The sequence below is a fragment of the Maniola hyperantus genome, chromosome 28, assembly GCF_902806685.2.
Source record: "Maniola hyperantus chromosome 28, iAphHyp1.2, whole genome shotgun sequence".
Taxonomy (NCBI): domain Eukaryota; kingdom Metazoa; phylum Arthropoda; class Insecta; order Lepidoptera; family Nymphalidae; genus Maniola; species Maniola hyperantus.
This window is the reverse complement of record NC_048563.1, coordinates 2,837,579-2,859,525: the sequence shown is the minus strand read 5'-3', so window position 1 is coordinate 2,859,525 and position 21,947 is coordinate 2,837,579. Positions and strand designations below refer to the sequence as shown.

Below are 21,947 nucleotides of genomic sequence, written 5' to 3'. Positions count from 1 at the left end.
ATGTTCTCAAATCCGGCATTTGACAACTAGTCAAATCAGTAACTTTTTAATCTTTTTATCAAACGTCAAAACGTGCACTTAATACCTATGCAAGATCCTATGAAATACCGGTATGTGACGTCAAAATCATTTGACGTCCTTTTTTTACTGTTCCGTAACTCAAAAGGAAAAACGGAACCATTTTAGGATCATTTTGTTGTCTGTCTGCTTTTCTGTCTGTCTGTCTGTCAAGAAACTCTAAGCCTCTAGCCTCTATTTAATAATCACTGAGAAATCATTTATTTTAACACTAGCTGATGCCCGCGACTTCGTCCGCGTGGAATTAGATTTTTGAAAATCCCGTGGGAACTTTTTGATTCTCCGGGATGAAAAGTAGCCTATGTCACTCTCCAGGTATTTATCTATATCCATACAAAAAACCACGTCATTCCGTTGCACCGTTGGGACGTGATTGAAGGACACACCAACAAGCCAACTAACCAACAAACAAACACACTTTCGCATTAATAATAAGGGTACTGATCAGTGGCGTGCACAGGGTTTCAACCTAGGGTAAGCATTTCAACTAGGTAAGCAGTGCTTTTATGCCTCTATGACCTGCACGCCACTGGTACTGATATCTATATATATATATTTTAAATTTAATTTATTACCCAGTATATATTTATTTTTAGATTCAAATGAAAATACAATAAACAAAAATACCAAACTTATTCTAGAACATAAAAATTACAGATCGAAAATATCATCTAAACCACCGCAACGATACCTATATTGTTACAACAGAAAATTATTTCTGAATTTTCAATCCAGTGTGAAGTAATAATTTGTGATCACTTTCTCAGAACACGATCCTACCTAAGTCACTCTCCAGGTCTTTATCTATACCCATGCAAAAAATCACGTCAATCCGTTGCACTGTTGCGACGTGATTGAAGGACAAACCAACGAACAAACACACTTTCGCATTTATAATAAGGGTACTGACAGTCAAATACCGTATTGTCTCATGTTGTTATTTTGGGCAGACGAAGTAGCGAACACTAACTAGTACAACAACAGTAAACTATTCAAGTAAAGTTAAAATTTACGAAAGCTAGTATTACTAAACCCTACTAATATAAAATGGGGTTATTATTCTCAAATGTCAGTAGTGGTCTCGTACCAGCAGCATCACCATGAGGGGTTTAATACTGTTAGGGGTCCTAGGGGTTCTAGCCGCTATAGCGCTCCCTAGCGCTGCGGAAGCCGAGGAGGCGGGAGACCAGGCGGTGGCTGCCAGTCACCACAAGGGACACCACCACGAGGATGGCGGCGGTCATCACCATCATCACGACCATCATCACGACCATGATCATCACGGACATAAGGTATTTACACTCTGTTCCCTCACTTCCATAGACAATTCGAAGGTGGTGAGGAAACAGGTGCATTCTCTATTCCCTCAGTCTCATGTTTTGTGAGTTGGCACTCGAAGTCAGGCGCAGGATCAAGGTAACCGCAAACTCAGGTCCAACCGCAGACTATATTCCTTCACTCTCAATTTTAATACTCTCTATTCCCTCATTCTCACAAGTGCATCACTCAGAAGTGCATTGTCTATTCCCTCACTCTCATAGATACCAATGCATTCTATATTCCCTCATTTTCATAGTTTGATGAGACGCCAACCTTATGCACTCTCTATTCCCTCACTCTCAAGTCTCATAGAAACAAGTCTCTCTATTTCCGTCACTCTCATAATCCGATGAAATGACAATTCGATGCTCTACTCTAGACACCCTCAATTCCCTCACTCCCACAGTCAGTAGTCTCGTGCCAGTAGCGTCACCATGAGGGGTTGAATATTGTTAGGGGTCGTAGGGGTTCTGGCCTTCTATTACCTCACTCTCAAGTGAAACAGGTGAAGTCTCTACTCGTGCCCGAGATTGAACCTAGGACCTCCCGGGTAGGTGGCGGACGTTTTGACCACTAGGCTATCTATCACTCATACTTAAATGGTTTTATTTCTTTTATCAAGGGTCACAAAGGTCACCACCATCATCACAAGGGTCATGAGGGTCATCACGGCAAGCACCATCACCATGATCATCACCATGAGCACCATGATGATCACAAGAAGCACCACGATGAACACGATCACCATGGGAAACACCATGAGCATGGGCATCATCATAAAGGTAGGTCTATATAAGTATAATATATGTAATACCATTAAAAAAAACATAGTATGTATGTATTACATACATACATTTGGTCTCTCGAACCAACAGGACCATTTTACTAAGCCTCCGCAGTCCGTCTGTTCGTCTGTCTATCAGTAGGCTGTATCCCGTGAACCGTAACATGAAAGAGTTGAAATTTTCACAGGATGTGTATGTGTAGGCCAAGTGCGAGTCAGGCTCGCGCAATGAGGGTTCCGTACTACAGTCGTATTTATTCGACATTTTGCACGGTAATTCAAAAGTATGATGCATAAAAATAAATAAAAATCTGTTTTAGAATGTACAGGTAAAGACCTTTCATATGATACCCCACTTGATAAAGTCACTCACTTCGAAAGTTGAAAATACTAATTATTAGTTCATGACCACAATTTAATTTTTTTTTGTGTGATCTAACCCCTAAATTCACGGTTTTCAGATTTTTCCCCAAACGTCAGCAATCAGATCTACCTACCTGCCAAATTTCATGATTCTAGGTCAACGGGAAGTACCCTGTAGGTTTCTTGACAGACAGACAGACAGACAACAAAGTGATCCTATAATGGTTCCGTTTTTCCTTTTGAGGTACGGAACCCTAAAAAGCAAAAAAAAAATCAAAATGGTCACCATGAAAATAAAAAATAATTAATTGCTATTTTGTCCGATGGTACGGAACCTCACGTATGCGGGTCCGACTCGCACTTGACCGATTTTTTTTAATTTTTGTTTTTTCTATCTCCCAATACTATGCTTTACAAGCCCTACCTTTTCATTTCTCTTAAGGTGAGAAACATCATCACCACGAACACCACGACAAAGGTGAACACGTCGAAGGCTTCCACAAGAAGCACCATAAGGACCACTTCCACAAGGATCATGACTTCCATGATGGCCACCACGATCACGGCAAGCACCACAAGCATGGACATCATCACGGACATCATCACGACGATCATCACCATCACAAGAAGGTATTACAATCATTTTTTTCATTCAATGACAACACGAATGGCACGGTGACGCATGCTACGAAGACAGCCCGAAGTTTTGTATTAAAACAAAACAACATAATATGTAATATTAATTTTCTTTATATATAAAAATTCAAAGTCCCGACTGACTGACTGACTGATAAATCAACGCACAGCCTAAGCCGCTGGTCCTAGAGACATGAAATATGGAGAGTGTGTTCTTTGTACATATAGAGTAGGTATCCAATACGAAAGGATTTTTCGAAATTCCTCCCCTAAGTGGGTTATATGTGAGATTTTCTAAATTCCACCCGAGCGAAGCCGGGGCGGGTCAGCTAGTGTCCATATAAACATGTAAAGCTGTTACATTTCTATAACAGTAGAAATTAAGACCTATGCAATGCTCATATTCGTTACTGAACATATAAAATTTAATTCTAGGGTCATCACGGACACCATGGACATCATGAAGGTCATCACGGCCATCACGGTCATCACGATAAGGGTCACCACGATCATGATCATCACGAACATCACGGCCATCACGGCCACGATGATCACCATCACGGCCATCACGATCATGGCAAGAAGGGTCATCACGATCACCATAAGGGATGGGGCCATCACAAGAAGCATTAAGAGTTTAGACTGTCACTTTTGTTACCAATTTTTACAAATATTTTAATAGACTGTAATTCTTAACACATTATCATCATCTTCAACCGATAGACGTCCACTGCTGGACATATGCCTTTTGTAGGGACTTCCACACGACTTAGTTTAGCGCCGCCGCCATTCAGCGGCTGCTTGCGAATCGCTTGATGTAGTCTGTCCACCAAGAAGGGAGAGGAGGTTATTTCTTGTACGATGGTACGGAACCCCTCGTATGCGAATCCGACTCGTACGTGACCGTGTTTTCAACATAGGAGTGCGACTCTCGCAGCCCGCGGGTTACAATAAGGACTGAACACACAAAACTAAAAAATCATTAAAAATTTTGTCGACTGTACCTAATTCATTTGTTATTTAATGTTTTTGTTAACAATTTGTTAATGTTTGTTGTTACTTGATTGTTAATTGTTGTTACTTGTTTATTAATTGTTGTTACTAGATTCATAATTGTTGTTACTTGATTGTTAATTGTTGTTACTTGATTATTAATTGTTGTTACTAGATTCATAATAATTGTTGTTACTCGTTGATAATAATGAATTTGATATGTTGATGATGACAGAACACTTAGTATTTAAGCAAAAGTTAATAAAAAAACATTTTTAATAACATTATTATTTTATTTTTCTGTTTATCTGACGGTTTTCAACCGTTTTAAGGTTTAAGACCAATTTTAAATTTCGAATTTCAAATTTTTTTTAAACAGTATTATGTAAATAACCATGATAGCGTTGTGGTTAAGACGTCTGCCTACTTTTCGGGAGGTCTGGGGTTCAATCCCGGGTACACACCTCTGACTTTTCCTTAAAACACACATATTATAACTCCGAAATTCCGACTTAAACTAAAATTATGAACAATTAAATAACACTTTCCTTTAACGGAAGAAAAACATCGTGAGGAAACCTGCATGCCTGAGAGTTCTCCATAACGTTTTCTATAATGTTCTCAAAGGTGGCGAAGTCTACCCATCCGCACTAGGGTCTAGGCCAGCGTGGTAGAATATGGCCAAATCATTCTCATTCTGAGAGGAGACCCTTGTCACATACATATAGTACATGCACGACCCCTAAAAACATTTACCTACTCCTTTTCTGGGCACTCATATAAGAGAGCATCTTTTGCATGACGTTTTGCGAAAAATGCCCTTTTTCGAGGTGACAAAATTCTGCTGGAATTTAAAATCATTTTTATATTTTTAGGGTCCCTTACCTCAAAAGGAAAAAGGAGTTATAGGACCTTATAGGATCACTTCGTTGTCTGTCTGTCGTGTCTATCAAGAAAAACCTATAGGGTACTTCGGCAGGTTAAGTCTTACATAGCACAAGTAGAGGAAAACCGTGAATTTGTGGTTACATTGCAAAAAAAAAATGTGAACATAATTAGTTTACTAAATCACATAAGTATGGCGATGTCCGTCATTAACTTGCGATATTGCACATACAAGTTTTAAAATATCTTGTACAATTGTACGGAACCCTTCGTGTGCAAGTCCAACTCGCACTTGGCCTGTTTTTGTGGATAGTTATAATTCACTAGCTTTTCCCGCGACTTCGCCCATGTGATATAATTTATAGCCTAAAGCACAAGACAGAAAATAATGTACATCGGCCTTTAGAATAGACATTTCGGTTTTGTAGAGCGTTGTCTCCACTGACTAGGTTGTCTCTGACAACGAGATGGCGAGCGGGGCTGCGCGGGTGTGCGGGGTGTTCCCATCTCGACTGTCACATACCATCTAAGTTCAAGGTCGAGATGGCTATCGAGGTGGGGACGCCCCCCACAACCGCACGTCCCCCCACCTCATACCCCGATTGCCATCTCGAGTCTCGAGCTGTCGCGTATATGCTGTATACGTGAAATAGATGACTGACTTTGTCAATTGAGCAGATAGGTATTTTATTAAACAACAATATGTCAACATCTTAGGTAATATAATCAGTAATCACAGTAAAAAAGTCCAAAATAAAATATCAACAATAAAATAATTTAACATTTTTTTTAATGTTTGCCATGATGACCCCAGCCTTTATGGTGTTCGTGTTGACCTCCTTTGCCGTGATCATGGTGATGATGATTATGGTCTTCGTGACCGTGGTGACCTTGATGGTCATGATGACCTTTGTCGTGATGACCGTGGTGGCCGTGATGACCTTCGATTTTATTATGGAAACTATGTTATAGATTTAGTAGGATAGTTAATTTATTTGGTATGACCAAATACTTTCGGATAGTAGAATATTGATCTTTATAAGTAGATCTACGTGAATTAGATAACCGAGGGTAGGTAGGTAGGTATTTTATTAAACAACGATTTTTTCAACATCTTAATAATATAATCACAGTAAAAAAAGTACAAAACATAACATCAACAATAAATAATTTAACAAATTTTTTTAATGTTTGCCATGGTGACCCCAGCCTTTGTGGTGTTCGTGATGACCTCCTTTGCCGTGATCATGGTGATGATGATCATGGTCTTCATGGCCATGGTGGCCGTGATGATCATGATGACCTTCGTCGTGATGACCTTTGTCGTGATGACCGTGATGACCGTGATGACCTTCGTGGTGGCCTGAATGGTGCTTGTGGCCATCTGCATGGTGGCCCTCGTCGTTGTGGTGATGGCCATGGTGCTTGCCATACTTGTGGTGTTTGCCTTCTGCGTGATGCTTGTCATAGAAGTCATGGTCTTTGTGGAAGTGGTCCTTATGGTATTTCTTGTGGAAGCCATCTATGTGGTGGCCACGGTCGAAATGCTCATGGTGGCCATGGTCCTCACCTTGAAATAAATTAAAAGGTATGAAATAAATAATACATTTTTTTGCAAGAGATTTTTTTTTGCCTAGGTTTTTAAATCAATTTTTAGGGTTCCATACCTCAAAAGGAAAAAAGAACCCTTATAGGATCACTTTGTTGTCTGCCTGTCTGTCTGTCCGTATAACATTTATATAAGTAAAGGAAGGAGAGGAAAAAATCAGAATACCGTGGATAGTCTTTGATTTATCGTGCAAAGTGTCGAAAAAATACTATTGTAGTACGGAACCCTCGGTGGTTGGAGGTCTAGGTTGGAACGCGCTTGCCTTGATGATAATAATAAATAAATAAATAAATAAATGATCTTTTATTTCAGACCATAAGTCCATATTTAAATTTAAATTTACAACTATATATTTAATACCAATAAGAGATTAATATAATAATGCCATATAATCTTAATCTAAATATATAAAAGGAAAAGGTGACTGACTGACTGATCTATCAACGCACAGCTCAAACTACTGGACGGATCGGGCTGAAATTCGGCATGCAGATAGCTATTATGACGTAGGCATGCGCTAAGAAAGGATTTTTGAAAATTCAACCCCTAAGGGGGTGAAATAGGGGTTTGGAATTTGTGTAGTCCACGCGGACGAAGTCGCGAGCATAAGCTAGCTCTAAATAAGCAATTAAAAAAACATTACCTTTGTGATGGTGTCCATGCTCATGGTGTTTCCCATGATGATCATGTTCATCCCAATGCTTCTTGTGCCCACCATCATGCTCGTGATGATGCTCCCCATGATGGTGTCTGCCATGATGACCCTCATCACCCTTATGGTGATGGTGATGACCTTTGTGACCTTCGTGATCATGGTGGCCATGATCATGGTGATGACCTTCGTGATGGTGGTGACCACCGCCATGCTCGTGACCATGAGCGGATATAACAGCACATAGTGCAGACAACACCACTAGGCAAATAATCCCCTTCATGGTACCACTAAGTATTTAAACTAGTTACCACCTCACCACCTATCAATCACTATCTGTGTCTACCACCTGAGCCGTACGGATGTCCGGTTGAAACTTAAGTTTTGTCAAGTAAGTGACCATTTTTATATTCATCAGTGGTAGAAGGGTGGTGTCTTTTTTGAGCGTTGTGGTGAAATATCTATGTTGGGAAACCGTCTGGTTACAGTTTAGCAACTTTTCAGTTGGTAAACTTATTGAACAGTAAACTATACGCATACTAGCTTCACGCTTTGATTTCTAGTTGCCTTTATTATGCTCGCTCGACTTCATACATGCATGCACGTGTAGAAACAAAAGTTATTTTTTACTTTTTTGGAAGTCACTTTTTTTTTAATATTTCAAGATTTTTAGTGTAAGTAGTTAGTTTGGTACCTAAAATATCAATTCACCACCACAACTTTCCAAATCCACACGGCTTAGGAGTTCAGTACCTTGCAGCATCAGGATTGAAGAGTTGGGACTTAGAATTCAATAACAAAATCTATGCACGGCATTGACAATATTATTTCACCAGGAACAGTTCCTGAATCTTAATAGTTTAGGAGTGCTGTACTTTGCTTCATCAGGTTTGAGGAGTTCGGACTTGAAGTGTAATCATCGAGCTGTTGCTTGATACCTAAAATATCAATTCAGCATCAGCAATTCCTGAATCCTAACGGCTTAGGAGTTAGTACTTTGCAGCATCAGGATTGAGTAGTTAGGATTCGAAGTTTAATGGTGTGGTCTATGCCTGGCATCAAAAATAATACTGCACCATCTGCAGTTCGTGAATCACTATAGCTTAGGAGTGCTGTACCCCTACATCATCAGGGTTGAGGAGTTGGGACTTGGAATCCAAGCATAAAGTCGTTGCTTGGTATCTACAACATTAATTCACTATGAACACTTCCTGACTCTTAATAACTTAGGCGGGCAGTAACCCTGCAGCAATTGGAGCCAGAAATTTTTATGGGACCGCCAAAGAAACATTCTCTGTTGATTAAAAAAAAATTTTGCAAATTTATTTTAGTTTTAATTTAATGTTGTTTTTTTTTTTTAGATTTAAGTTTATTAATAGTTTATTTGTTGATTATTTGATAATTACGTAGAATTTTATGACAAAAACACTTTTGCTTATTAGCAAGTATTCATAATAATCCGGCGTCTTTTGCAAATCGGTCCTCCTTTTTGGAAGTCGAAAAAAGAATATTATCGCGAGTCGCGACTGTGGCACACGAATCACGATCAACTGCGTGATTCCTAAACCGAGTTCTAGCGGTCTAGTTTCAGGGACAATGGAATAAAAGACTGTAGTTTTTTTTTAGCACTTATCGATAATAGAAAATTTTAATTGGAATTTATTATTCAATAGTCGTTTTTTCCGGCGCGATTATTATACATTATTATTCTAGAACTTATTACCAAACTATTAGCAAGCTGAAGTGTCAGTGGTCAGGAGCAATGGCCCAAGAATTATTATACATACATATTTGTAATTCATCATCATTAAAGGAAAAGGTGACTGACTGACTGATTGACTGGTCTATCAACGCACAACTCGAACTACTGGACGTATCGGGCTGGGCATTAAAGGGGTAAAATAGGGGTTTGAAGTTTGTATAAAAGTATGTCAGTTTTGAAGTGTCTATAAAGAAGTTTTGTAGTTAATATTTTTGCAATTAGCAGTATGACATATTTTAAGCTCATATGTTAAAATCTCATGGTTAAAGAATTTAAAGATCAACCCAAGGGTTGATCTTTAACTATGAGATTTTAACGTAGTCATACTGCTAATTGCAAAAATATTAACTACAAAACTTCTTTATAGACACTTCAAAACTGACAGAGTTTCATACAAACTTCAAACCCCTATTTTACCCCTTCAGGGGTTGAATTTTGAAAAATCCTTTCTTAGCGGATGCCTACGTTATAATAGCTATCTGCATGCCGAATTTCAGCGTGATACGTCCAGTAGTTTGAGCTGTGCGTTGATAGATCAGTCAGTCAGTCAGTCAGTCACCTTTTCCTTTTATATATATAGACTAGCAAGCTTCAAACGCTTAAAAGATATTAAAATATACCTCTTCACGAATACTCTGCCAATTTCTGAAAATCCCTTCTTAGTAAGATGTATGTTACAGAGGAAATGTATATGCAAATCTCAAGTTTATCGACGCAGGGATTGTGTATATCACTACCCATTATTATGAATGCGAAAGTGTCTGTTTGTTGGTTTAATGGTTTGTCCTTCAATCAAGCTTCAAGCTTAAAATACATGTTGTTAGTAGCGAGACTGGTAGTGCAGCCAATACAATGTTGGTAGCGCGACTGGTTGCGCCGCCACTGGTGTCCCAGTGAGATAATACCCTAAAGGAAAAGGATGAGGAATACGACGTAGCGAGGATTATATTTCAAGACTAGCAAGCTTCAAACGCTTCAAGGATATTAAAATATTATACTCTTTGCGAATTTCTGAAAATCCCTTCTTAGTAAATATGTACCTATGTTACAGACTTATAGAATAACAACTCGAGTTATACAGGAAATAATTGGCACTGAGTCTGAGCACAACCTAATTTTAGAGTATTCGCATGCTCTTCTTACTAATGTAATATGAAAAGGACAGACACAGTTTGACAGTTCTAAATTTAATTTTAAGATGGTAAAACCCGAGATTTTAGCGCGCAGTCGCGAACCTATTGTTTAAAATTGTATTGTGCACTAAATTTTAGTCTTTAAATGTGAAAGTCATGTTCCGTTCCTTTTTTAGCATTGTTAAAAAGAAAAGGATGCAGATACTCTAAATTTAGTTTAGAGAACGACAAAGGAATCGGTGCCAATGTATATGCAAATCCTAAGTTTATAGACGCAGGGATTGGAACTGCACCTATATCGCTACATCACTACCCCTATTATAAATGCGAAAGTGTGTTTGTTTGTTGGTTTGTCCTTCAATCACGTCGGAACGGTGCAACGGATTGACGTGATTTTTTGCATAGGTATAGATAAAGACCTGGAAGACCTTTTATATGATATCCCACTTGATATATGTAGATATCGACTTCAAAAATTGAAAATACTAATTATTTGTTCATGACCACAATTTAATTTTTTTTGTGTGATGTAACCACAAATTCACAGTTTTCTGATTTTTTCCCGAATGTCTGCTATAGGACCTACCTACCTGCGAAATTTCATGATTCTAGGTCAACGGGAAGTACCCTGTAGGTTTCTTGACAGACCGACAGACAAACAGACAACAAAGTGATCCTATAAGGGTTCCGTTTTTCCTTTTGAGGTACGGAACCCTAAAAATCACGTCTATCCGTTACCCCGTTGCAATGACGCGGACGAAGTCGCGGGCATCAGCTAGTATATAATATCAAGTGATATTCTATCTAAAAGGTATAGAGGATTTAAATAATCATCATGATCATCATGATCAACCCATCACCGGCTCACTACAGAGCGCGGGTCTCCTCTCCACCTACCACGCTGGCCATGTGCGGATTGGTAGACTTCACACACCTTTGAGAACATTATGGAGAACTCTCAGGCATGCAGGTTTCCTCACGATGTTTTCCTTCACCGTTAAAGCAAGTGATATTTAATTATTAATCAAAACGCACATAATAGGCTACTTGACTCATATCTAATTTCGTCCAATAAATGATTTTTTATTATAGTATTTTGCTTAAGACAACGAAATATATCAATAACAATTATTAAAAACGCAGGATGGATATATAAATCCAATTTAAAAAAATACAATTTTTATTTTTATTTGAAACGCAGAAAACGCTGTCAGCCATGATGTGACGTCATTAAATATGTAAACAAAGAAATGTCATCCCTATGTCACGCGGGGACTAACGTAGTATCCATATATATAAAATTTAGAGTCCTGACTAACTTATATATCAACGCACAGCCTAAACATCTAAACAGCTGGTCCTAGATACATGAAATTTGGTGGGTGTGTTCTTTGTAGGTAAAGAGAAGGTATCCACTAGGAAAGGATTTTTTGAAATTCCACCCCTGAGTGGGTTAAATGGGGGTTTGAAATTTATGAAGTCCACGCGGGCGAAGTCACGAGCATAAGCTAGTTTTTATGTATTTCGAAAAACTCATAGTAAACGTAAAAAATTATCGTTTTCTCTTTATAAATTGAATATGTTATTAAGTAAGACTTACAACAAAGTGATCTTTGCAAAAATAAATTTGGGTTGAAGTTGTTAGTCATATAGGATCCCTTTAAGCAAGTCTTTGCGTGTTACGTATATTTATTTCACTGGGCACTCTAATTCACAACTTTCCTGTGGTCTTTATCGATGCGTTTTTTACATTCTTGGATGATACAATAACGATAATTACTATATTTTTCGTGTAAACTAGTATAGAAGTCATGTTTATTAAACTTTGGGAGGTTATGCTGTTGTTTACAAATGCATGACGTCAGAGCACAGATAATCTATCGGCCAAACATGGCCGACAGTGTTTTTACCTGTCTAAGAAAAAAATATTTTTAAATTAAAGTTTTACGGTTTTTAGGGCGCAAAAAAATATAGTGTTAATTTTTTTGATATAATAGGACAAATATTAACCATTTAAGACCTACTTAAAAAAAGTGTCAAGTAGCCTATTCCGAAAAGTTTTGTAGAACTCTTTTGAAGATCTACACCTCTCACTGACGCAGTGTGGACATCTGAAAATATACAAAACATATATCATCATCATCATGATCATCATGATCAACGCATCGCCGGCTCAGTACAGAGCACGGGTCTCCTCTCAGAGTGAGAAAGGTTTTGGCCACAGTCTACCACGCTAGCCATGTGCGGATGTGTAGATTTCACACACCTTTGAGAACATTATGAAGAACTCTCAGGCATGCAGGTTTTCTCACGATGTTTTCCTTCACCGTTAAAGCAAGTGATATTTAATTACTTAATAGAATAGAATAGAATATGTTTTTATTCAAGTAGACTTTTTACAAGCGCTTTTGAATAGTCGGGTAGTTTCGCACATAACTCCGAAAAGTTAGAGGTGCGTGCCCGGGATCGAACCCCCGACCTCCGATTAGAAGGCGGACGTCCTAACCACTAGGCTATCACTGCTACCTGCTAGAGGATTTAAATAATACGCAAAGGTATCTTTATGTCATTAGTTCATTACTATTTATGCCGTTATCAATCCTTATCACTATGATAAGACAATGATAATATGACATACCGTTTAGATATACAAGTATTGTCTCGATAACCGACCGTATGACAAAGAAACATATTTTGTCTATTTGGGAATAAGTTGTGTATAAAAAATGAAGATATAAATTATGTCGTTGTTGAAAACGGGTCTAAAAAGACAGACTAAAATAAATAAAACAATTAAGTAGATAGAGTTTAATGTTGTGAAGTGATTTTGGACGAAAGTGGGTGTTATTTTTTGTAATTACTGAGTACGGTAGGCAGTGGCGTGTAGCTGATAGAGGCCTAAACACACCGCTTACCTTTATTGTAATAAATCAATGCTTATTTTTAATTAAAACCTGCCGGAAAATAAGTTCATGCCTAAATGCATACCCTGGCTTGAAATCCTGTGCACGCCACTGACGTTAGGGGTTTCTAATACCTTTATCATCATCATCATCATCGTGCGCCCTACTAGTTTATAATATAAGTAGTTAAACTATTTTAATGAAATTAGTTACAGATTTAGCTCCGGGGGTCGGACATAGTCTAATTTTATGCCGGAAAATTGATTTATTGCTTTTTTAACAACGATATATAATCAGAGTGCTCAATATGGGACATTAAATTCATATCGGTCAGCTATAGCGTTGATTAATTGTGAAAAAAAATCTGAAAACAAGGATGTCAAAAGATTTTTTAAATGTCTTTCGTTCTAGACCTAAAGGCCCTTCCGTTTAACTGATTTAGACGAAATTTGGTGGGTACAGAGATAGCACCTGCAGAGATGCATCCCGGGAATTGACTCACAAAGGCAACTTTTTATCCTGGAAAAGCAAATAGTTCCGACGGGATTTAAATAACCTAAATCCAGACGACGTCGCGGGCATCATCTACTGAAAGAATAAGTGTTTACGATTCTTAGAAATCCCACACCTAAAGGGGTTAACTAAAAAAGGGATGAAAGTTTGTGTTCAGGGCATTAGTTAGTCTTAATATATAACAGGAAAAGGTGATTGACTGACTGACTGTTTGATCTATCAACGCACAGCTCAAACTACTGGACGGAACGACTGAAATTTGGCATACAGATAGCTATTATGACGTAGGCATCCCCTAAGAAAGGATTTTTGAAAATTCAACCCCTAAGGGGGTGAAATAGGGGTTTGAAATTTGTGTAGTCCACGCGGACGATGTTGCGAGCATAAGCTAGGAGTTTATAAAAATGATGATGATGATGATGATGATGATGATAATGATGATGATGATGATGATGATGATGATGATGAATGTTTCAGGGTGATGACAGCGCCGCCATCGCGTGGTACCGTGTACCAGGGTTACCCCTACATCAATCCTATCGTGATAGATGCGCCTTCTCTTGATGCTGAGACTGCTGCTAGGTGGACCAACCTACCCCGAAACCCTCTGATCCCTAAACGGCCACGGAACAATCCTGATGTCACTATCGATGTGACTGGTGCATCATCTGCTGGAGATAGGGTAAGTCACCAACGTGGTACCGTGTACCAGGGCTACCCCTACATTAATCCCCTCGTGATAGATGCGCCTTCTCCTGATGCTGAGACTGCTGCTAGGTGGACCAAACTACCTCGAAACCCTCTGATCCCTAGACGACCACGGAACAACCCTGATGTCACCATCGATGTGACTGGTGTCTAGGGCACAAGCTTAACGCTTAGTTGGAGGGGAAACATACAAAAGTTGGAAAAAAACATATTTACATCTCACCAGTCTATAAATTCCTACTTTTAGAGTCATCGTGGCATAAAACCGGTCCAAATCATCTTCTTAAATTTTTAAGACCTTGTACAACTAAAAAAGCTTCTAATTTTTCTTTTATTATTTTACAGACCAATAACAGTAATGCAGATTCAGAAGCAAGTATCAATCAAACAAACACACAAGATAACAAACCCGATTTAGACATAGAACTTGACCAAAGAGTGTATATAGACTTTCCCACTAATGAGCTTGGGGAATGTGTAGATAGTGATCGAAGAGAAGAGAACAGAAGAGAAAATAGCCGTACGGATGAAGCTTCTTCTAATTTTGTAGAAGTAAGTATTGCTGACATATGGATCCGAGACATGGTCGCTTACTATGGACCTCATAAAAAAGCGCAGAGTTACTCAGCCGGCGATGGAGAGAGCTATGCTGGAGTTTCTCTACGCGATCAGAAATGAGGAGATCCGTAGGAGAACTAGAGTAACCGACGTAGCTCAACGGGTTGCGAAGCTGAAGTTGGCAATGGGCAGGGCACATAGTTCGTAAAACCGATAGACGTTGGGGTCCCAAGGTCCTGGAATGGCGACCTGGCACCGGAAGACGCAGCGTTGGAAGACCCCCCGCTAGGTGGACGGACGACATCAGGCGAGTCGCATTGAGCCACTGGATGGCGACAGCGCAAGAATTTTATCGTGACATGGTCTTCTTCTTCAAGTGCCTCTCCATTACTGAAGGTCAGCAATCAGTTGTTTAAACTTCTCCTTGTCTGCCTTTTTTTAGGATACGATATTCTACGACCCGTTTGAAGATAGGAGAATTAACGTGGGCCAGAGTCCTGCAACCAGCCCTAAGAATGGAACGATTGGTCCTTATGGTATACCCTCGCCGTCGACACAGGCTGGGAGTTCTAGTTTAGGTAAGCATGGTTCTAGACTGAATTATCCCCTTCCAGGTTAGCCCGCTTCCATCTTAGACTGCATCATCACGTACCAGCAGGTGAGATAGCAGTCAAGGGTAACTTGCATCTGAATAATTAATAAATAAGAGCCATATCAAAATTCTGAAATGAGGAGATCCGTAGGGGAACTAGAGTAACCGACATAGCTCAACGGGTTGCGAAGCTGAAGTGGCAATGGGCAGGGCACATAGTTCGTAAAACTGAAAAGACGTTGGGGTCCCAAGGTGCTGAAATGGCGACCTCGCACCAGAAGACGCAGTGTTGGAAGACCCCCCACTAAGTGGACGGACGACATCAGACAAATCGCAGGGAGCCGCTGGATTCAGGCAGCGCAAGACCGTGGCGTGTGGAAGTCCCTACAAGAGACCCATGTCCAGCAGTGGACGTCTATCGGTTGATGATGATGATGGTGATGATAATGTATCAAAGTTCTAGCCTGTAAACGAAATTTTGCACAGGATTTGTTTATGCTCCTAAACTGATTCATCTGTTGCTGTATTTAAAAGAAACTAGATTGACATATACATATGAATCCGAATGGGTCAAAAAACTTGAGAGATTTGGCATGTAAGGTCATCAAGGTAGACCCTCATTAAAAAGGGATTTTTAGAAATTTCGCCTAAACGAAGTTAGGGTAAAAGGGATGAATTATTAGTTGATTTCATACACCCTAAGTTATGTGCGTTATTTAAGTCCCGCAAATTGCTATTACGCTGGAACCATGTCTCAATAACATCGAAATGACGTCATTTTGACGTCAGCCGAAATAAAAATATACCATTAGCTCGAAACTTCAGTCTAGTGCTGACGACACTAAAATGGCGGCCACGCGCATTTGCAATTTGCGGTACTTATTGCAATTAAATATCAGTTGCTTTAACTTAGAAGGAAAAAATTGTGAGAAAGGCACATGTAAAGTTCTCAAAAGTGCGTGTGAACTGCCAATCCATACTCGACAGCGTGGTGGACTAGCGCCAAACCCTTCACATTCTGAGAGGAGATTCGTTCTCTTTAGTGGGCTGACGATGGATTGAGTTAGATTGATAGAAAAACTTTATTGCACACAAAACAAGAAAAAAACAAAGAAAGTATAAACTGAAAACATTAAAGCAATCTCCACCAGAGATAATTGAGATGATGATGATGATGAATCAGCACAGATCACACCCGATCCAAAATTGTTAATATTCTATCATTTAATTGTATTTACAGATGCACAGAGTCCATCTTCAAGAGTCCGAGTGCCTCCCTTTATGACAAAGGAATCCACCATCTACGGCTCCCAATCAACAGACGACAGATTTGCCTCAAGCGTACCTGAACAGAACTTCCCTGAACCTCCACCTGCTTATACAGAGATAGACAGAACCCCTGTCCAGCCTCCTAGAACTGAAGTTATAGTACCAGGTAACGTGACTTTACTTTCTTGTTGTAGAATTAACTAAAGCGTTCGACAGAGTATTGTAGCCTGTAGGTCCTCGCATATTTTATATCTATCACTAATGGGTTCACAATAATTTCTCATTTATTTCCAAAGCACACGCCTCTAACTTTTAGGAGTTATGTGCGTTTTAAGCAATTAAATTAAATATCACTTGTTTTAGCAGTGACGAAACATCGTGAGGAAACCTGCATAAAAAATACAGACAATGTCTCTATTTCAGTTTCTTGCTGGTTCTTCTCGGTAGGAAAGGCATTTGACGATTCAAAAGTACTTGTATAAGTTGAATTGATTTTTATTTATTTTATTCAAATATTTTTGTTTTCATTTTTAAAAAAATCTTTTCGAATCCTTTAAAAGTTATCGTCGATGACATATTATTTTGCAATCGTTAACAAACTTTACGTTAAAGTGGTTCATAATAAACTGAAGTTGTTGATATCATAAAACTGTTTTCTACATTTCGTAATAAGAAACATAGATGTGTATATGTGTGCAAATCTGGCCTCTTGAGCGATGTCATTTTGTTTGTGAGCTCATGAGCTGCCATCTAAGTCTACTATCCTACAACTACATTAATGATTTTTCAACAGATAGAGCTAACCCAACCGTACTAACGAATCCAGACCGAAAGCTAATTCGCTGCCCGTTCTGCAGTGTCAACGTTTACACCCTGGCGATAAAGGAAAATGGCATCCTCACTCATGTTCTAGCTGTTTTCTTTATTCTTTTGTAAGTTTGATTGTTCTTCTCCATCTTAATATTCCCTCAATATTTTACCATCAGTACCCTTATTATACGTTCCCACGGGATTTTTATCCACCCGATGGTAAGCTATAATGCAATCTAAAACGGAAGCGTTCTAAGTTGCCGTAACTCTACGGCAGTTTATTAAACCCATATTTTGTGATTGCTAGCTAGGTTGTAACTGTAGCATAGCAAAATCTTAAAATAAAAACTCAGCAACAAAACCAACAGGACGTGGTGTACCACAGGGCAGTACAGTGGGCCCATTTATATTTGTAATATACATTAAAGTAAAAGTTTCACTAGATATTTCTTAAACTTCTCTATAACGATTCAATTAAAAAACAGGAAGTAAATTCATAATTTTCATGTAATCAATGCTATGTAAAGTAGTATTTAAATAATAAATCTAAACTCTAGGGTAAATATTCAATTGACGTCTAAGGTTAACTTTGACAAAGTTTCGTTGGAAAATTTCAATGTTATTTTTTGTTTTTTGTGCTACTGTTCTCTGTACTGTTTTATAAATGGTGTACAGTACAGTACGCAGCAGAAACTAGAAAGTAATGTACATCGGCATTTAGAATGACATTTCACTCGTACCTATCTGACGTTTTGTCGGTCTCAACGACAGAGACAATGCTCTACAAATTTGCTATCTCCTTCTAAAGGTCGCGTTTAGAGTGACATTTCAGCTTTGTAGAGCGTTGTCTCTGTCACTCGTACCTTTGTGACGTTTTGTCGGTCTCAACAACAGAGACAATGCTCTATAAATTTGCTATCTCCTTTTAAAGGCTGAAGTACATTACTTTCTTCCGCATACTGTACAAGTTAATTCATTCATTCATTTTGCGTTTCAGGTTCGTCCCTCTAGTCCTGGTGGTGTACTGCACGGATTACTTCAAGTATCGCAACCACTATTGCCCAAACTGTAACCAACTCGTCGGCTACGAAGTACCTATGCTGTGCCAGGACATGGTCTACTCGAAAGCTGATTAACACCACATCGTCTTCATCTCGACGGGTGGACATCCACTGTTGGACATAGTTATCTTTCCACACTTCTGTGATGCCAAGAAATTTTACAAATTTCGTTATTATAAAAACGTACCCGGAGGACATTGTACAATTTAATATTTAAGCTTCAATAAATAAATATCGATTTGTTTGATACAATAATTTCAGTTGTAAAAGAAAATATAAATTAAAACTAAACAATCTGCAAAAAACGGTCTGCACTCTCTCCATTCCAAATTTCATCCAAATCAGTTCAGCCATTTTTGCGTGATTGAGTAACAAACTTTATAGGCAAACGCGTCCCATCTTAGGCCACATCATCACTTCCCATCAGGTGTGATCGTGGTCAAGCGTGCGCCTATAATAAATAAAAAATAATAATAGAAAAATATCCAAACATCCAAAAATCCACACTTTTAAACTTGCACATTTATAACTTTATTAGGATTAGGATTATTAAGAAATGTCCTTGAAGTGTAGGTGAAACAATATGAAAATTATATAAATTTAATTTACTTGTATAACGTGCTCACCTATTCAGCAGAATTGGTCCCCCAGTTTTCCTTACTTTAAGTGCTTCTTCCCAGAACTTGACGGCTTCAGGCAGGATCGTGTTCTGAGAAAGAGATCACATAATATTATTTCACACTGGATTGAAAATTCAGAAATAATTTTCTGTTGAAACAATATAGGTATCAGTACCCTTATTATAAACACGAAAGTGTGTTTGTTTGTTGGTTTGTCCTTCAATCACGTCCCAACGGTGCAACGGAATGACGTGATTTTTTGCATAGAAATAGATACCTGGAGAGTGACATAGGCTACTTTATATCTCGGAAAATCAAAGAGTTCCCGTGGGATTTTTAAAAACCTAAATCCAAGCGGACGAAGTCGCGGGCATCATCTAGTTCTCAAATAACTTTCTGTTGAAACAATTATTATTATTTTAATAAAGGCTTCATAAGAAAATTGAAAATGGTAATAATTTTATGTTCGGATAAAATTAATATTGTAAAGTTAAGATATTCTGTGAAAAAGATGCTGAGATTATTAAATTAGTCTTAACTTTTAAAATGTTTTAAAAAAACTATTTAATTAAAGCAAATTTAATCACAGAAGACAAAGTTCTGAAACCCGACTAACGGCGGTTACGCACTCATCCGATCCGAGTCCTTTTACGTTCCTTGATGACTGATAGAACTCGGATGACGGAAGTGAAGTGCGTAATCGCCGTAACTAGGGGGGCGTCCATAAATTACGTGAGGTGTTTTTTTCAATTTCTGTCCTTCCCCCGACCCCCCCCCCCCCCCCCGGTGAGATGTCGTGAGATTTTATTCAACCCCCTCCCCCCCCCGGTGAGATGTGAGATTTTATTCAACCCCCTCCCCCATCACCCAATCTCACGTGAGATTTTTCAAAATGTGGGTTTCTTACGTAAACGCGTTGGATTGTTATCCTAAAAAGAAAAAAAAATTTGCTTCGTGCTTTTATTTACGACTATGCAGTAGGACAAGTCATAATAGTCCAAACGCCACAAGGCGTTATAGTTGGTTTTTCGTGATTTTAGCAATGTTTTACATTTTTTCCCGGGATAACTGTGGTACTTTTGTCAAATCAGAAAGTCCTAAAAGGAAGGTCACCTTTTGATCTAGCTACACAATTTTTTGTGTCTCAAAATATTTCTGTTTAGTACTTTGAATAGTCCAAAGTCCAAACGCGACAGCATGTTTAGTATATAGGCCCGTTATCAATATTGCTGAGAGTTATAATAGAAATTTACATGTACAATCTGGATTACATGGACCAAAATAGTATTTTTTTTTATTTTTTTATTTTTTCAATCAGAAAAAAAATTGCGTGATATTTGCCGAGACCCCCCCTCTCTCCAACGTAAGATTAGATGAGATTTGACTCGACCCCCTCCCCCGCTTAAACATCTCACGTAATTTATGGATGCCCCCTAAGAATGATTTAAAGATGAAGACAGAAAAATTACAGACAGAATACTTACATTGATCATTTCAAATTTCTTGGGTTCTAACCTGGAAAAAAAAGTTAGATTATTCAAAAGTTAAAACCAACAAGTTTTATATTTTTAAAAAAACCGGAAAAGTGCGAGTCAGGCTCGCTCCGAGGGCTCCGTAGTACAGTCATATTTTTACGACATTTTGCACGATAAATCAAAAACTATGATTCATAAAAATAAATAAAAATATAAATGTTTTAGAATCCACAGGTGAAGCCCTTTCATATGATACCCCACTTGATATAGTTATCGTACTTTGATAATTGAAAATACTAATTATTCGTTCATGACCACAATTTTTTTTGTGTGATGTAACCACAAATTCACGGTTTTCAGATTTTTTCCCTAAAGCCAGCTATAAGACCTACCTACCTACCAAATTTCATGATTCTATTTCAAAATTCAACAACAAAATTCAAAATTCAAATTCAACGGGAAGTACCCTGTAGGTTTCTTGACAGACAGACAGACAACAAAGTGTTCCGTTCCGTATAAGGGTTCCATTTTTCCTTTTGAGGTACGGAACCCTAACTAGACGATGCCCGCGACTTCCGCGGTCCGCGTGGGTTTCGGTCTTTTAAAAATCCCGTGGGTGCTCGGGATGTATGCTAACTTTGTACTCAAAGAGATTGCCCATTTTCTTAGGAGCTTTGGGCCCCCCCTAATATAATTGTTATGTCACCATGGTTCTAATTTTATTTTGTAGACAAATAATTAACTCTTTATATTCTGCAAACGATTTCTATTTATTCACCCTGGTTATAAAGAAATCTTATTTTTTATATTGCTGATATTAAGGTTATATTTAAATAATACTTCTTCAAAATAAATGCATGTTTACGATTCTAACTGTAATTGTAGATATTTTCAATAATAGAGTGAAAAAAAGTCGTTAAAAAACATAATCGTAAAAAAAAAACACATTTAAAAAAAAAATTTTAGTTTTGACACGATGCCACAAAAGAGGGCCCGTTCACGGGCGATCTCCTTTCATCAAAATCGGTTAAAATGTTGGTCTGTGAAAAGCTAGCAGACAGACAGACAGACACACTTTCGCATTAATAATATTAGTATGGATTTTAATCAGCCCTGACAGGTCGATGGCGAATGCTACACATTCGATCTAGATTGGCGATATCTGGATCGAACCAGTCTTAGGGTGAGATCTATAAATCGCACTCTGACTTTGCTTAGACTTA

General features: G+C 38.4%; 4 protein-coding genes across 4 annotated transcripts in view; 2 read left to right on the top strand and 2 right to left on the bottom strand.

The window, feature by feature from the left end:
• Invadolysin (leishmanolysin-like peptidase, invadolysin) overlaps positions 1-21,947 on the bottom strand; it is a 92,054-nt gene that overhangs the window by 23,875 nt on the left and 46,232 nt on the right. The window contains exons 3-4 of the mRNA XM_069508151.1: positions 20,734-20,764; positions 19,256-19,338 (exon numbers count right to left, since the gene is read on the bottom strand). Coding sequence (XP_069364252.1) covers positions 19,256-19,338; positions 20,734-20,764 — 114 coding nt within the window. The remainder of the gene's footprint in view (positions 1-19,255; positions 19,339-20,733; positions 20,765-21,947) is intronic.
• LOC138404377 (putative eggshell protein) lies at positions 1,179-3,852 on the top strand. Its single transcript, XM_069508105.1, has 4 exons — positions 1,179-1,370; positions 1,976-2,180; positions 2,988-3,175; positions 3,617-3,852. Exons 1-4 carry the CDS (start codon positions 1,179-1,181, stop codon positions 3,812-3,814), a joined length of 783 nt encoding a protein of 260 aa, XP_069364206.1. The 3' UTR covers positions 3,815-3,852.
• On the bottom strand, positions 6,188-8,217 carry LOC138404403 (putative eggshell protein). The gene is made up of 2 exons (XM_069508150.1): positions 7,312-8,217; positions 6,188-6,629 (listed from the first exon to the last, which is right to left on the bottom strand). The coding sequence occupies exons 1-2, from the start codon at positions 7,601-7,603 to the stop codon at positions 6,244-6,246; spliced, it is 678 nt and encodes a 225-aa protein (XP_069364251.1). The 5' UTR covers positions 7,604-8,217; the 3' UTR covers positions 6,188-6,243.
• Positions 12,884-19,257, top strand: LOC117995060 (uncharacterized). The gene is made up of 7 exons (XM_069508148.1): positions 12,884-13,052; positions 14,109-14,313; positions 14,685-14,891; positions 15,340-15,475; positions 16,730-16,924; positions 17,552-17,690; positions 18,566-19,257. The coding sequence occupies exons 2-7, from the start codon at positions 14,113-14,115 to the stop codon at positions 18,702-18,704; spliced, it is 1,017 nt and encodes a 338-aa protein (XP_069364249.1). The 5' UTR covers positions 12,884-13,052; positions 14,109-14,112; the 3' UTR covers positions 18,705-19,257.

Excerpts from the sequence above, each read along its gene's own strand:
- LOC138404377 (XM_069508105.1), top strand. The coding sequence starts at position 1,179 with ATGAGGGGTTTAATACTGTTAGGGGTCCTAGGGGTTCTAGCCGCTATA. Across the intron at positions 1,371-1,975 it reads ATGATCATCACGGACATAAG|GCTATCTATCACTCATACTT; the intron begins GTATTTACACTC and ends TTTGACCACTAG. Across the intron at positions 2,181-2,987 it reads GCATGGGCATCATCATAAAG|GTGAGAAACATCATCACCAC; the intron begins GTAGGTCTATAT and ends ATTTCTCTTAAG.
- LOC138404403 (XM_069508150.1), bottom strand. The coding sequence starts at position 7,603 with ATGAAGGGGATTATTTGCCTAGTGGTGTTGTCTGCACTATGTGCTGTT. Across the intron at positions 6,630-7,311 it reads GCATGGACACCATCACAAAG|GTGAGGACCATGGCCACCAT; the intron begins GTAATGTTTTTT and ends ATTTATTTCAAG.
- LOC117995060 (XM_069508148.1), top strand. The coding sequence starts at position 14,113 with ATGACAGCGCCGCCATCGCGTGGTACCGTGTACCAGGGTTACCCCTAC. Across the intron at positions 16,925-17,551 it reads AACTGAAGTTATAGTACCAG|ATAGAGCTAACCCAACCGTA; the intron begins GTAACGTGACTT and ends ATTTTTCAACAG. Across the intron at positions 17,691-18,565 it reads GCTGTTTTCTTTATTCTTTT|GTTCGTCCCTCTAGTCCTGG; the intron begins GTAAGTTTGATT and ends TTTGCGTTTCAG.